Source organism: Dasypus novemcinctus, chromosome 4 (genome assembly GCF_030445035.2).
Source record: "Dasypus novemcinctus isolate mDasNov1 chromosome 4, mDasNov1.1.hap2, whole genome shotgun sequence".
Taxonomy (NCBI): Eukaryota; Metazoa; Chordata; class Mammalia; order Cingulata; family Dasypodidae; genus Dasypus; species Dasypus novemcinctus.
The window spans coordinates 134,349,454-134,366,330 of NC_080676.1; the positions used below are offsets into that span (position 1 = coordinate 134,349,454).

Below are 16,877 nucleotides of genomic sequence, written 5' to 3' on the forward strand. Positions count from 1 at the left end.
CCCAAAGATTAAATGAGGTTTCTGATATGAATAATTGGGAATATGTAGAAAAGGGGAGATAGAATGTGGTAGAAGGAATATTCAGTTGGAGTAAGGCATTTAACTTGCCTGAGCATCACTATTTTTCATTCTTAAAGAGAAGGGATTAGACAATCACTAGGGTGTCTTCTGTGTATTTGATAATTAAGAAGGAATGAAGTGTAAATTGCTTTGTAAATTGTCAAAGACTGCAATTTTTATTATCCTTCTTTACATCCTGTGGTAATTCATCCTGTCACTCTTAACCCCCTCAAACCAAGAAAGTCAAATGTTATAGTAATATAATTCATAAATCTACTTCTAAAACATTATTGTGATAGTCTTCATTAGATGTATGGTGGCTACCATGTAGAAACACACAGCTTTCTGGCTCTCTATTCTGTGATAGTAAATTCCTTGTTTTGGACACAAGGTCTCTTGTTTTGGGTACATGTGAAGGACCTACATTATGTAGGAAATGCTGATTGCTGGAACTGCCTGGCACGCTCCTGGAAACAACCTCGTAAGGCAGCTCTCTATATCAGTTTCACCTTGTCCATTTTGATGTGGAGAATTGATTAGAGGTGGGGGAGAGAAGTGTTTTGGGTTCCAGAATCGTTTTGAACCTCATTTTTTCCCTAATGAGTCAGTGTCAGAATATAGAGGCTAGGGAAAAGAAAGATGACAGTGCACCCTGCTGACAGCTTCAGGTGTTGTCTTCGTGGCTGAGGCAGTGAACTGACTGCTGGTAGCACCATTGATTGGGCACAAAAGAGAGTTCTGGTGCAAGGCAATCTTTCCCAAGTGCAGTGGTTCAAAAACGTGTGTTATGGTATGAAAGTGAGTGAACCAACCTGAGGAAAGAACTGAGCAGTATGGTGAGACTCTCAGCTTAGAGCTGTGGAAAAGCACAGTTTGCATGTGTATTTGTGTGTTTACTGTTGGAGCTCACCTAGGTTCTGGGTTGAATTGGTAGGCCCTGTCTGAAATGATCATTGTAGCACAAGACAAGGTGGACTATGGCTTAAAATCTTAAAGCACATATCCCAGAAAGAGGCTGGGTTGTGTAGTAATGGTACATAATGATCAGTAGGTAGAGGATATTTTTACATTAAACCTCACAGTCCTAACATCTGATTCCTTGGAATAGATAAGCAGCAAGTGTTGACCTCGTTACTCTTTTTAATATCTCCTGGGAGATTACCATGGCCAAGCAATCCCTGAATTCAGCCCAGAGAAGGAGAGAAGGATTAAATCCAGGGATTAAAGGGGGAAAGGAATCAGGAAGTAGGGATGACTAATACTCTGATCAGTCAAGGATCTCTCAGAGCCAGTGGAGAATTTCTCTAGCTTTTATTCCATGTTTTCATGCATCATGGCTGCTGCTGGGAGAAACCACTGGTATTTTCTCTTGAAAGTGAGGATTGGACTTATCTCTTAGCTTAGCCCAGAAATGCTCCCTGGGTTATTTGGAGGGAAAATGAGAAATGCCCTCTAATGACCTGACTGGTAGGTAGTCTGACTGGTAGGAGCTCTCATTTGGTTCAGTGTAAGTGGCTTTGTTTCATACTTTGATTCTTTTGTGGGAAATCTGAAGGAGTTGCAGCAGTTGGGTCCACAGAGTAATAACGATAGTTCACTGTGTTCTGCATGGCTGCGAACCCACGTGAGTCTGTCATTTGCCTGGATGTGAGTGATGACGTGTTGTTATAGCTTGCCCCGTATGCCAGAGCATGCCCTTCTCTTTCACATACACCAAAAGCATATGTGGGTGCAATTCTAAAAAAGCCGAAAGGAAGTGTTGGATACAAAGGGAGCTGATAGAAGGTCAATATGTTGGCTGTATATCCCTCTCATCTGGAACTCTGAAAGGGCCTGTTACTGAGATCTTCTGGTATAAACAGACCAATTTGTTTTGAAGAGTAGAGCATATACAGTTAACAGTTTCCTAGACATAGATGGTGCACACAAATTGCACTGATGCCAGAACATAGTGCTAACAGCTTGTATGGGGACTCAGTCAACACTGATCTTGAGTGTACTGAGGTGTACAGGGCAGGAATCTTGATCACTTGGTTTAAGTGTTCTCTGATGGATTTTTCCACTGTAAAATTACTATTTTTCCCTTTATAATTAAAAATCTTGGGCAGAGATACTTTGAGACTATACACAATCTGTTGCTTCTCCTCAAACTCTGACCCACTGATCCATCTATTGATGGATCCTGTCAAGGTATCCGAGTCAGGATAGTTTTGATCCAAGGCAGAAGAAGCATTCCTGGAAGGATATCATGATAAAAATATATCCTATCCCAGTTAGGGGTTCAGAGTGTTTTTTTAATAGACCAAGTAGGCCACTAACTTGGAAGTATGATGGTGCGATTGGTGTATGGATTACAGAATTACTGAAAAGGTGGAGCACTATGGTCAAATATACATCCTGATGGTCATGTGCCCTTACTTGGAAAGGACTACTGGCTATGAGTGATCATGGAGTCACATGTTCTGATGAAAGTGGCAACATATCCTGGAATTCCAGAGCAAGGAAGCATTTAGGGGACAAGGCTTTATCCATGTCCTCTTTATTGTTTCATCATTCCTTCCCAGAGGAGGACTATGGATTAAGAGTTAATCTTCTGAATGGTGTATTGGTTGGGGGTTGGGCATGTAAGACTAGTACTGCATCCTCCCATTGGAAAGCAGGTGGGCTTCTTCAGCGTGACATTGGGAAATCAGTGTTGGTAACATGCTGTTCTTTTGTGGCTGGGGTATGTTGAGATCTCAGACTCAATGGGGCCCTGAGTTTCCTAAATAGTGGGTTTTAGTAAATGTATTTATTGGATGTGTTTTGTATATGGAAAGGGACATTTTCAGTAGAGAGGATGAGGGGTTAGGACTAGAATATACTATATTACCAAGAGTTGTTGGTGATAAACTTTGCTTTAATATCTCACTTACTGGTAGTTTATATAATAAAGGATTTGGTGCTAGTTTGAGGAAGTGGAGAACAAGACTTACTTCAGTGAAAACCTACCTGTGAAATTATTTACAAAATTGATTTAAAAGTCCAATTGATATAATCTCCATGGCAACTAAGATGTCTGAAAAGAAAGAAATTTGCTTAGAAATGTCAGCAACACTCTTAAAAGCATCTCTTGATCCTTTTAAGTACAGACTGTAACAGATGATGGGCAGAATACTATCAAATTGGCTGAGGAGTATGAGGAATTATGTGAAAGAATGAAAACATGTTTGACAGTCTTAGTTGAAGAGAACCCACTGTATATGACAAATCCTGTTGGCCAACTTTAGGAAACAGGCAGTATCTTATAGACTTTAAACATACACTTATCACATGACCCTGCAACTACCAAGAGAAAGGAAGAAGTATGAGCATGTATGTTTGAGCAATGTTGTTCACAGTAGCACAAAACTGTGAGTGCCCATTCATGTTTATTCATAGTAGTGAAAGAAGAAAAAACCCATTTAGGACTTGGGTGAAAACCAGTTCAGACTGACAAAGGACGACGCAATCCTACCATTTATCAGGCTGAGAGGACAGACAGATAAAGCCAAATGCATGCATAATTTATAGGAAATGTTGTCTCTTCCAAGGTTTGGAGAGCAGCTGTAAAATGCAGGACTACTGCTGTCTTCCTAATGTCTCCCCCAGACCCATTTTGCTCTTCCCATCCTTTCCTTGCTAAACTCATCTCTGGACAGCACCCAGTCCTAATTTAATCCCTGCTTCTCCTAATCCTGCCCCAGAAACAGCATCCACTTCAGAACTGATTACTGCTTTCTAGACTCCAGAATCATTCTCAGTCCCTCCATTCTTGGGCAGTAGTGTTCCATGTACGATTCCTCTATAGTAGCTTTCTCACCCATCATTCAATCAGGTTTTGATAGATGCCCCACTACCAGAGGTTTTGGTTGATCAGGGCCTTACCAGTAGCCCGAAATCTAAAAACTGTTCATTAACAGGTGAATGATAAGCAGCCCTGTATTATGATCATTCAATGGCGTAGTACTCAGCAAAAAATAAGAATGAACTACTGGGTATGTAACAATATGGACCACTCTCAAAAGCATGATGCTAAGTGAAAGAAGCAATATAGAAGTATACATGCTATGTTAACTCCATTTATGATTCTAGAAGAAGTGAACTAATCTGTAGCACTAGAAATCTGATCAGTGGCTACCTGGAGCTTGGGTTAGGGAAGGAGATTGATTGCAACAGCCAGAAAGGGAAATTCCTCGGGAGGTAGTTAGAGTATTACTTGATTGGTATAGATATTTCTCAAGTGATCAAAACTTATGTAATTGTTAATTTCATTGTATGATTTTTCTTTTAATGTATACTATTTTAATATGCATGTTCCATGTTCATTATAGGATAATTTAGAAAAATACATATAAAATAAAAATTAATAAAACTCATCCATAATCTCACTGATCAGAGATAATTACAGTCAATATTTTGTTCTGTATTTTTTTTATAAAGGAGGTACTCGGGATTGAGCCTGAACCTGGGACCTTGTACATGGGAAGCAGGCGCTCAGCCTCTGAGCTACGTATGCTCCCCCTCTATATTCTCTTTTGCCATGAATATATTTTCTTTGGAAGGTATTGAAATAGTGTAAATGCAGAATGTTAATTAGGCCTTGCTACACTAAGCAGATTGTCTGTTATCAGAATTATTTATTGTAAACTCCAGAGGATGTGATGTGGCACATATCCCAGAGGGCACATGTCAAACTTGGAGTAAAAGAATAGGTAAATAATGGATTGGGAAGCTTCCTTGAGTCATCAGTGGTTGAACCCACATCATCCCTCTTTTCAAATGTACCCTGCGGAATGAAGGGGCACAGAGCTGTACCTGAGATGTTGTCAGACCTCCTAATACAGTGGCTGTTTGCCCAAATTTGTTTTCATGTATTTTGTATTGGTTAAAGCTGAATAAACTGGTTGAGAACCAGTTGTAGCTTTCTAGTCTTTGTCAGTTCTGAACCCAGGATGAATTGATAATGAGTCATTGTTTGTACAGCATGCTGTGTGTTTAAGTATCTGTTATAAAAATCCATTCTTTTGTATAAAGTTATAATTTATTTTCTTTTTCAGTTAAGCCTTCTGGTATAAGGTGTTATGTTGATGGATCAGAAGAAATTGGAAGTGACTTTAAATTAAAATGTGAACCAAAAGAAGGTTCTCTTCCATTACAGTATGAATGGCAAAAATTGTCTAACTCACAGAAAATGTCCACCCCATGGTTGTCAGGTACTACAGATTATAGTTTGGCCTTAAGTCAAATGTGGCATGTGTATGTGTATGTACTTTCTGTAAAATGCCCAAACTCCTTCCCTTTTCTATTTAGAACAATCACAATTTCTTTCGGAATTACTGTGTTCTATAATGACATCTTAGTGTAAAGGAATAAATGATATTTCTATAATGACTTTACCTTTTAGGATATTTTTCTTAGTTTTTTTTTGTAATGGATTTTTTAAAAATTAATGGTAATACTAATAGGAAATGTTCATGATCATAAATTACGTAGTGGCTAAACTGTAATGAACTGGATTGTGAATGCTTTGTCTTATTAATAATTCATGCTGGAAACATCATAATTTGCCTATGGTGTATATGTAAATAAGAAAACCTGAATGATGCTAACTAGAAAGTGACCTCTTTGTTTAACTGACCTGTTGGTTAAATTGATTACCACCTTCAGGAATGCAGCACTTGAACATAATCTTCCCTTTTCTCATCCCCCTTACCCTGCTCTTAATTAGAATTTCTCTCTACCTCTTTCTTCTTTCAAACCAAGAGGCCCAACTAGATGGTCTAAGATCCCTTCTGACTTTCACTTGTCCATTTCTTCCATCTGTGGGAATAAGATGGATGCTTGCAAGCTTTCCTGCTGCACGGAAGGGCTTTTGTGGCATGGGGTACTGGGGCCCGAAACGGGTTTGCGCACTGCTGTGCAGTGGACCAGTGTCTCTGCTTCAGCTCTGGATCTTGATGCCTGGCTGAACCAGAGGGAGCCCCCTCTCAGCCCCCACCCCATACATTAGTTTTGGGGGTATCTCCACAACTCTACAATGATTTGTATAAAAAACCTGAAGAATGTAGGAACACTCCGTCTCTCATTCCCAGCCTTCTGAGTAAAGACCATTCCTTGATGTGATTAAAGCCAAAAGATTAACACTGCTGTATTTGGATTGACCAAATCTACTTAATCATCAGTCCTAGGATTGAGAGAAACAATTGGGGGGGGAGGATCCATGTAGAAAGTGGGGATGAGAGATCGAGAAAGGGAAGATGAATGTATATCCAAATCACTCAGGAACTTTTATGCAGGTGCAAGTGTCTAAGTGGCCACAGAATTGTTTCATAGGAGATGGAAGAATGTAACTCCATGTTTACTACTAGAAACCAGAGCTTGGTATGGAATCTTGAATTTATGGGGAGGAAAGCATGTACCTGTCTATTCTTTCCCCTCCTGAATTGCGAGACTGAGCCCTCTTGGGCCTTGGTGACCCCGTCACTGGGGTATGTTTATTTGATGGTTGGATTCTCTACCGGGTACTTCCTTTCCCTTCTGCTATTATTTTGTGACACATGCTGATCTTTTCCATGTTCTTCTTTTCCCTGCGATAACACAATGAATAAATAAAAATTTATTGGTATCCCCTTACCCCCAAAATGAACTGAATGCATGATTGTTTAGATTTTGGAGATGTGAATTCAGCCCTCTGGAAGTTTGTTCTATAACTACCTTTAGCCTGATGTGCTTTTAAATGGATTGTTGAAATTGGTAGGGTTTGCCTTTACTAAGATCTCAGCTAGGAGTGAAATAATAACACTGTAAAAATTTTTCTCCTTTCCTCCCCATAGAAATGACCTCCTCACCTATTATATCTATAAAAAATGCCACTGCTGAGTACTCTGGGACATACAGTTGTACAGTCAAAAACAGAGTGGGTTCTGATCAGTGCCTCCTACTCCTGAATGTTGTTCCTCGTAAGTACCTTTTTCTATCTTTTGTAAAAATGTTTTGTTCCAGTTATCTTTGTACAACCCTCCTTTCAGTCAGCAAGTGTGTACTGAGGACAAATTGATTTATTGAGTAGAGTGCTTTGTGCCTTGGTTATTAGCTTTTCTAGCTCATGGAAAGGAAAAAGTAATGCATTTTATTAATAAAACCTTCATTATTGTAGTAACATGTGAAGAAGGTTATTGCATTAGCCAAAGAGGTACTCATGCAAAGTACCAGAAATCTGTTGGTTTTTATAAAAGATATTTATTTGGGGTAAAAGCTTCTTTTGATCTCAGCTGTAGGCTGGCATGGGGTTTGTTTCTTTCCAGGCTTCCTCAGCTCAGCTGCTCTGTTCTCTTCAGCTGCAAACTATAAGGCAAATGGTTCAGCTCTCTCCCTGGGGCTAGAGGATCAAAGTTTTCTCCTCTGCCATGTCTATGCAGTGCTCTTTTCTTCCTGTACTGCCTTCTGTGTATCCTGAGTGAGTGAGTGAGTGTTTATATATAGCCCACCAAGAAGGCAGGGACTTAAACTGAGTTACACCTTACTGGTGTGGTCTAATAAAAGCCCTAATCTTAATGTAATTTAATCAAAGACATCTCAGCTGAATCTAATACAAAGAGGATCATGCCCAGAGGAATAGACCATTATGTTTACAAACATAATCTTTCTTTTTGGAATTCATAAATAATCTCAAATTGCCATACTCTACCCTCTGAATTCCAAATAGACATTACAACATTCAAAAAATCTTATATCCTCTCAGTTAGCAATGCTAAGTACAAAATCACACCACAGTGTTACAAATAGTTTTTCTTGGGGGCAAAGTCCCCTCTAGCTGTAGACCTGTGAATCTTACAAAACAATTCATCTACTTCTAGTATACAGAGGGACAGACACAGGATATACATTTGCATTACCATAAGGAGACTTAGGGAGGGAAACATACGTCACAGGTCCCCAACAGTTCTGAAAACCTGCAGGGATACTCCATTAGATTTCAAAATCTGAGAGTTATTCTTTTTTTTTTTTTTTTTTTTTTTGAAGAAATACTCTCAAGTTTATTTTACTTTCTTTGTTATTTGGCATAGTAGTAACAATTCTTCAATTACATGGAAGGTAACCAATAAATATCTTTGTTTAATTGGTTTGATTTAAGCAATATTTCTTATATTTGTAGATTTTTTTTAACAAGCACGGTTTTGAAGAGTGATCCAAACTAAATAATTTTATGTTTATGTATAGCTTAGTGTTTCATACCCAGCTGTCACTGAATTGACAGCTACAGGGTTGCAACTTCTATCCTTTTTTTTTTTTTTTTTTTTTAAATTTTTTTATTTTTTGACTTTGTAATAATATTACATTAAAAATATATGTGTGAGGTCCCATTCAACCCCACCCCCCCACCCCCCCTCTTCCCCCCCCCCAACAACACTCGTTCCCATCATCATGACACATCCATTGGATTTGGTAAGTACATCTTTGGGCACCTCTGCACCTCATATACATTGGTTCACATCATGGCCCATACCTGAGAGTTATTCTTAAGATGATGGTTATTTCTCCTCCTTGGTGCCTCATGTGGGCCCACCCTTTCCATAGGATTGCATGGTGCCTCATGGGGGCCCACCCTTTCCATAGGCTTGCCCAGCAACTGTTTTCTTGGTTCCACCCTCATTAAGCATCTGGGTGGTGACCCAGCCTGAGTCACCCTCCAAGAATGTTGGGGTGATGGCCACACTTCACCCAATCTCTGAGTGGAGTCTCAATCCTCTTAGTACAGTGAGGTGGTGGCAACATTTTCCCTAATCTCTGGCATACAGGCCCAATCTCCCACCTCAGAACAGTGAGGTGGTGACCTGGCCTTCCCTAATCTGTGGGGAACAGGCCCACCCCTCTCAGATCACTGAGGTGTCAACCTCATTCTCCAGAACCCTTGGGAAATACACTCCACCTTCTCTGTAGCCTGGGGCAGCAAAACTCTCCCTGAACAGCGGGCTGGAGCATCCACTTTCTTCAAATGCCAGGGCAAACTCACCCTTTCCATACATGGCTGGGGTCCCTCTCTTGGCCCAAGGAGATGTCTTAATTCCAGACCTCAGCTTCCATGATTTTCCTCTAAAGCTGTTTTCCCTTCCATCTTTCCCCTCCATGTCCCTTTTAGTCAAAGCTGACAGTGGTTTTTTTCCATACAGGTTTCTCAAAAAGCGTGTTGGTTTAGCATGCAGGAAGCAGGGGTCCAAGCCATCAGACAGAAAGACTGCACAAGTCTTTCCTGGATAACCACATTTTCAATCCTGGCTTACAAGCTCCAGGTTTAGTTAATCCTTAAATGGGGCACTATTGTCTGGGGCTTGCTTGATTTCCAGAGGCTTGGAGTTTCCTGAATCAGTTTCTGGGTTTTTTGTGCCTAATAATTCAGATATCAGTTTATCTCTTTTATCTAGCATTTTGCTATAAGCTGCAGGAGAAACCAAGCTGCATTCTCTGAGTTTTCTTTGGAAAGCTCATCAGCTAAATGTCCAGACGTGCCATTTTCAAATTTTGTCTTCCATGTAACATCAGGAATTAATCTTGCTAAGTTCACTACAACTTTAAAACATGGCTCGCTTTTCCTCCAGTTTAAATAATCGTTTCATCATTTCCTTATAAGGCCTCATCAGAAATAACTTTAGACTCCATATTCCTACCAGCAGTCTCTTCACAGGAGTCTAGGCCTTTTCCATGAAGCATCTCACAATTGCTCAAAAAATATTCTTTAACCATTTATAAAACCTTTCTATCATTTTTGGTAATTGAGGTGCTGATGGAAAGTACCAGCAGTCTCTTGGTTTTTATAAAAGGTATTTATTTGGGATAAAAGCTTACAGTTAAAGGCCCTGAAGAAAGAGTCCAATTCAAGGTACCCTAAGAGGTACTTTCTCACCCAAATCTAACTGCCACAGAAAGTGATGTCAGATCATCTCTTATGTACCATATTTAGCCATTATAAATATGAGCAGCTTATAACATTTTTATGCTAACCAAGATAGCTTTGAATATTAATCTTTTAGTCTGGTTTTGTTTTTATATGCTCGAAATGGATTATGCATTTCTGAGACGAAAGTCCTTTAAATGGATTTCCCCCTCCTGTATCAAAAAAGGCTATATAATTTGTCTTTGACAGTTAATACATGCAATGTAATCAATGTGTATCCTACCCTCGATATGAATATAGATGTTTTTACACTTAATTATATTCTTATTTTAGCTTCAAATAGAGCTGCAACAATTGCAGGAGCTATTATAGGAACACTGCTTGCTCTTTTGCTCATTGGTCTCATCATCTTTTGCTGTCGTAAAAAGCGCAGAGAAGAAAAATATGAAAAGGAAGTCCATCACGATATCAGGTAATGTCTCAGTAGCATTAGTTAACTTAATCATCCAAAGTATTATTTGTCCGAGAGTTGGATAAAAGCTATGACTCTACCCCTCAATGCATTTGAAAGCTGTTTCTTTTCAGTTTCACATGTGCATATCAGCCACCCTTCGTTGTGTTCCCCAACCCGCACCCCCACAATTTCTTTGGCTCCAGTTTACCCCAGCCACTATATCAAATGAGATAGGTAGTTCATAAAATTATTGATAGTATACTTTCATTTTCTCAAATATTCTAAGCTAGTAGGTCTTAACTAGAAGTGCACATTGGATTATGGCACTTCAAAAAATGGTAACACATGATTCAAATAATATCCTGAAAATTGATATTTTGGTAGGACTACAGGTTGTGGTCGCGGCACTTGTATTTTTTAAATTCACCAGATCAGGGGAGCAGATGTAGCTCAATTGGTTGAGTGCTTGCTTCCCACATATGAGGTCCTGGGTTCAATCCCCTGTGCCACCTAAAAAACACACACATGGATAATAAAAAATCCCCAGCTCTTATTGGGGGTGTGGCTGTAGTTTGGTGGTTGAGCGTTTGTTTCCCGTGTCTGAGGGCCTGGGTTTAACCCCTGCATGGTACCTCCTTAAAAAAAAAAAAGCACCAGATCACTCAGATATATGTATATTCTTTGCCATTGTTTGGTATGAAAATTCTTATGCCTAAATTCCCATTTCTTGCGAATTTAAAATTTTTTGTTCTTTTGGTTTTTTCCCCCTGTACTTCTGTAGCTGTTGTGCTATATCAGCTATAAAATGTTACATGAATGTAACTAGATTATCTTGAAAAGTGATACTAGAATCCTAAAATATCTGAGATTTTTGTTCCTTATAAAGCTAACATAAGATGGAATAAGTAAATGTAAAAACTATAGTTTTATCTTCTGTGAAGATACTCTAAATGTTAAGTTGGGAGTACATATAGAGTTTAAGACTTTGCCCCTTGTTCTACTTTCTTTTTTGTGTGACATAAATATACCTTATATAAATTTAGTACTAGTACTGTCAGGGTTCTCCAGAGAAACAGAACCAACAGGATATGACATTTATTTTGAAGAATTGGTTCTCATGGTGAGGAAGCTGGCAAATCTGCAATTGAAAGGCAGGCCGGCAGACTGGAAATTCTGATGAGTTGATACTCTTGAGGCAGAATTTCTTCTCAGCAAACCTCAGATTTTTGCTCCTTAGGCTTCAACTAATTGGGTGAGGCCTGCCCACATTTTTGAGGATGATCTTCTTTATTAAAAGTAACTGATTGTAGGGTCTAACCCCATCTATGAAAACCTACACAGCAGCATCTAGGCCCGTCCTGGACTGTCCTAGCCTAGCCACGTTGATGATAAAATTAACCATTGCAATACTTAGACGATATCCCCCACCTCTAGCCGGGATTCATAGCTGATATAATTGTAGGCTTTCAAAAGCTTGTTCTTTAACTTGTTCGAGGACTTGCTTTCCAGGGAAGACGTGCCTCCACCAAAGAGCCGCACGTCCACAGCCAGGAGCTACATGGGCAGTAATCATTCATCCCTGGGATCCATGTCTCCGTCCAACATGGAAGGATATTCCAAGGCTCAGTATAACCAAGTCCCAAGTGAAGATTTTGAACGTGCTTCTCAGAGCCCAACTCTTGCGCCTGCCAAGGTAGCTGCCCCTAACCTGAGTAGAATGGGAGCGGTGCCTGTGATGATTCCAGCTCAGAGCAAGGATGGGTCCATAGTATGAGAACTTCCGTGCCTTTCCTCTATGCTCTCCACCTTTCTTTTCTTCTCTTGATGTATGAAAACCAGTTCTGTTCCAAATTAGGTTACCACACTTAAAAGGTATCAGAAAGAAGTTCATGAGAGACCATAAGACATTTACTTTTCAGGAAGTTTAGTTTGGTTATATTGAAACAGTAACGGCATTAAAGTTGTTAAAGATAAATTCACCATGTGAAAAAGATGGATTTGCTTTAGGTTATTGATTTTATAAGTAAATATTAATATTTAATATGTAGCACTTTGAACATGAAATGATAGGTGAGGAAATTGGTGAACTTCCATGCATACCAGATTGATAGATACTTGAATCATCCAAAAGTAGTACTTTATAATTTCTAGCATTAATTTCAGGATGCCTTTCTCCCTTCATGAGCCAAAAGTTGCCCACCCCCACCTCCAAATTAGTAAAGAAGCATTCATGGGCAAAAATACTTAGACATATATGTTCTTGTTTTTATTGATTCTTTGAAAACACTAATAAATGTGTTGAAGTTTGTTTCTAATAACATAGAAAACACTACAGTGTTCTAGAAATTACTAGTCTTACTTCTGAGTCTGTTATTCATACTCCATGTCTATGAAATGATGTAAGTAATTGATAGACTGGTATAGGCAACAGGGACATAATAGGCTTTTCTTTGCTAAAGTAAAGGCGCTCCTGTCAGTTTCATCTAGAAAAAGCTGTCTGCTACACACGGAGATGAAACTACTGGTGCAGTATTGGGGGTGGGTTTTGTTAATGAGTGACGTGTGGCCTCTGGTGGTCTTCAGAACCACAGCTGGCTTAGTGTGTTTTATTCACACAACTCACTGACCTAGGCTTTTAAATGAATGGCTTTTGCCAGCTACACACTGCCTTTCCCCTTCAGTTGATATTTTTCTGGTAAGAAAAAATTATTATGCATTTATTATTTGGCAGTTATAGTTGAAATTCCCTAATTATTGGTTCCAAATTAATTTTTTTTATAGTTCAGTCGTCTTATTTTATGTGTGTCTGTGGTTTTTTTTTTTTGATATTGCATATTTTATTGTCTAGAAATTTTGGGAGGCTGTGTAATGTGTGGCCAACGTGTTTTTTTGTAAAGTTTCATCTAGAAAGTCAAACTTAAAAAAGTTTGTCTTAATTTGTGAAAGTGATTCGTTCTTTAAAAAAAAAAAAAGTAAGTAAAGAGGAGTGAAAAGGATACTCCTGACTGCCAAATGTGTTCAGTGCTGTTTAGAAAAAGAAAGTGAATTTATTGTATTTCCCATAAGATTGTGAGGGAGTGCGGATATAGTAGAATGTCCATAGTGAATAAGGTCTGCAATAAATTACTTCACTAACTCTAAAATCTTTTCCCTAGATTTTATTAGGGAATTGGTTTCTGTCAACTTTTTTCGGTGCTGTGATGGTAAATGCCATATTATTAATTAAATGTTGGCATGAATTTGCGATTAGGCAGCATTGTGTATACTTTGTCTTGGTATGCTTAAGCTGAATGTATGTGTAATAGGTTAGTGTATAGTTTTACATTTGGAAGCATTTTTAAAAACAGGTTCTTCCCCTTGCATAAAATTACTTTTATACTTGTGTTAACCTTTTCATCTGTGCCTTTTGGATAATTTAATTTTTATTATGAATTTCTGGTGCCTATGAGCTAGCTATCGCCTTTCAGGTGCTAGAGGTGAAGGTACTATTTCCAAAACACATCACTGTGACACCTTTCTATCCTCACTTTCAATCTTGCCTCTTTAGATGTAATTTAAATGATTGTGCTATTCATAAAGATTCAGAAATTTCAGTATCCTCAACACTCTTTGACTGCATTCATGGCTTCTGATTTTATAACAGTAGTTCTTTTTTAATGCCAGATATCTGGCCTCTTTTATACTAATATAATTTATTTATAAGATATTATAAGAATAAATAAAAAGCAGATCAGAAACTTTAATATTACAGAAGTATTGGTCCTTCCGATTCTTGTTTTTTTTTTTAATAAAATGAAGATTATGCTATCAATTAAAGTAGAATATATATAAAAGATAGACATGTGTAAGACCTTCTTTCCCTTAGCCTTCTAGGATTTGGCTACCAATAACCTCTTCCAAAAAGGCTTTCAAGTTAGATCGATAGCAATCACAGCATGAGAATCAAACTCATTAAAAAAAAAAAATCACTTGTGAAATCTAAAGAGACTTATTGGCGTGATTAAGTTTAGGGGACAGAATTTAGTTTTTTAGGCTTATGTCTCCAGCTGCTTTCATTGTAAATTGCATTTGATCCAAAGGTAAGAAAATATCACTGATAACTTCTCCCACATTCTCACCGATAATTTCACTTGAGCCAGAGATCAGTTATTCTAGAATTACTGTTACTGATCATCAAAAAGCTTAAAAAAAAAAAAAGGTTATTAAAGCATTTTTGTTAAAAGACAAATACCACCAGCCAAGGATGGCATTGTATCTTCAGAACAAAACTGTTCGATTCCACATTACATAAACCTAGAGACTTGGCACCATCTTTTTCAATTACATTGATAACTTGAAGAGAAATGATACTGTGGACTGTGTGGTTGTGTCTTGAATACAAAGTAGCTTACAGGTATTGTTTTTGTTATTGACAATCTTACTTTCCCCTATTGGAAAGAAAAAAAAGTCTCATTGATCAGACAAATAATTTTCCTTCAATTTGGGCTATCTGCTACGGACCTGTTAAAATGGAAACACAGCCTGAGTCTGTCTTAGGGGGTGGGGAGTAGTTAATTTGAAGAAACACAAACCATTATCCATATAGATTGTGGATATGAAGAAATATTAATTCTTTGCCTCCAGATAAGAGAATCAATGTATGTGGTTACTTTTTCAATTCCTCAGTTCAATAAATATTTAATTTTAAGGTCGAGTACTAGAAATTTGGAGCATTAGCTCAAGGGACAAGTAAACATTTTGACTCAGTATAAAAAGAACCCATTGCATGAAGTTGGATATCAAATTCTATGATGTATGGCTTCTTAAAGTATTCTTGGTGTCTTTGTGGGTGTGCACGGCATGTAAATTTGAAATTATGTGAATTTTTTTTCCAGTTTTCATCTAAAACTGTAGAGCTTTCAAATGTCTTATTCTAGTGTGAACAGAAAATGTTCATATTTTATGTGGTCAATGCTTTGATGTGTCATATAATACTTTGTAGAAAATGGGGGCACAATTTAACTTTTTAGTGGCTTGTGACATTATATATATATATGTACATAAAACTTCATAACGTTCTTGTGTTTAGTAGTGTAAATGTTCTGAGCAAGTTTAAATATTTCAAATGCCTTTGGATATTCCTGCAATAAAGGCAACACATTCTGCATTAGGGCTTATTACTCATTTGCCTGTTGTTCATAGCTGAGCACAACTTTCATTTATAAATTATAGAAACAGGGAAGAATAATAAATAAATATATGAATTGTGGTTCTGTTTATGCCTCTTTAGGCTGATCATTCATTTTATGTCTGATAACACCAGCAAATATTTGCTACAGCAGGCCTCTTAGTAGTAATTAAAATCAAGTTTTACAAAGTGTCCTATATTGTAATTTAAAAGCATGGCAAATATCAGTTGGTTTGGTTTGGGGTATGGACACTAAAAACTCCAGTTAAGGGAGAACTTTGTGTTTTCTATTAATTTATTTCAGTGACAAAAGTATTAAGAACCACAATTCATTGATTCACTTATTCTTGTTCCTAACTGTGAATTTTAGTAATAAATATACTTGTACTACTGAGAAAATATATTTTGACACTTCACACATGCCTTGATAGTGTCAGTTTTTAAATCATTTTGTATTTAAAGTTTCTGACTTAACTATCCATTGGTGCAGATTTTAAAATTTGTAAAAACAAAATTTGTTTTAAAAAACAAAACTTGCTCTAGTTTTGTGACCTTGTGTACTTTTGAAATAAAATTGAGAAAGCAGTATTCTGCCTTGCAGTTCAGAGCGTGGTGTGGCTTCATTGTGCCTTTTTAAAATGTCTATTAAAAAAACAAAATACATGAAACACATGCATGTACTAAAACTTTTAATATGTTATTCCTCCCTGCTTTCCTGAGTTGGGGTTTCCTTTTTTCGAAAACCTTTATATCCTTTAATAAACAGAATAAAGAGTACAACAATCACACGTTAATGAAACCATGCCAAACACAAATATGTGTGCATTTATATGACAGTCCATATGATACATGATAGGATATTTGGGATTGAAACCTCCAAAGTTCTGTGATCATTTCAGAATGTACAGTGTGAAAGTCATGTTTCATGTGCATTAAAGTGTTCATGCAAATATACATTTAATATATCTACATCTAGTTATGCCTTAAAATTATTTTCATTGATTTTAAGCAATGATTTCAGGAAAAAACAGGATGAAGTAGTAATGTTTCCATAAGAAGACATTTTGAGGAATATTTTGTTCGTATACCGGGACTTTTAAACCTTCATACTGTTAACATTTGACATGGGGGGACAGATCATTCTTTGACGTGGGGGGACTGTCCCATGCATTGTGGGATGTTTAGCAGCATCTTTGGCCTTATCTGCTAATTCAGTCCTCCCTGCCCTCCGCCTCCCAAAAAATGTCTCCAAATATTGCTAAATGTCCCCATAGGCAAATTCA

At 37.7% G+C, this 16,877-nt stretch overlaps 1 protein-coding gene across 5 annotated transcripts in view; it reads left to right on the top strand.

Moving 5' to 3' along the window:
- The window catches only part of CXADR (CXADR Ig-like cell adhesion molecule), a 72,601-nt gene that overhangs the window by 44,595 nt on the left and 11,129 nt on the right, over positions 1–16,877 (top strand). For all 5 annotated transcript variants that reach the window (XM_058296110.2, XM_058296111.2, XM_058296113.2 and 2 more), the window contains exons 4-7: positions 5,139–5,294; positions 6,915–7,040; positions 10,307–10,445; positions 11,937–12,120. In XM_058296110.2, the coding sequence (XP_058152093.1) occupies positions 5,139–5,294; positions 6,915–7,040; positions 10,307–10,445; positions 11,937–12,120 (605 nt within the window). The remainder of the gene's footprint in view (positions 1–5,138; positions 5,295–6,914; positions 7,041–10,306; positions 10,446–11,936; positions 12,121–16,877) is intronic.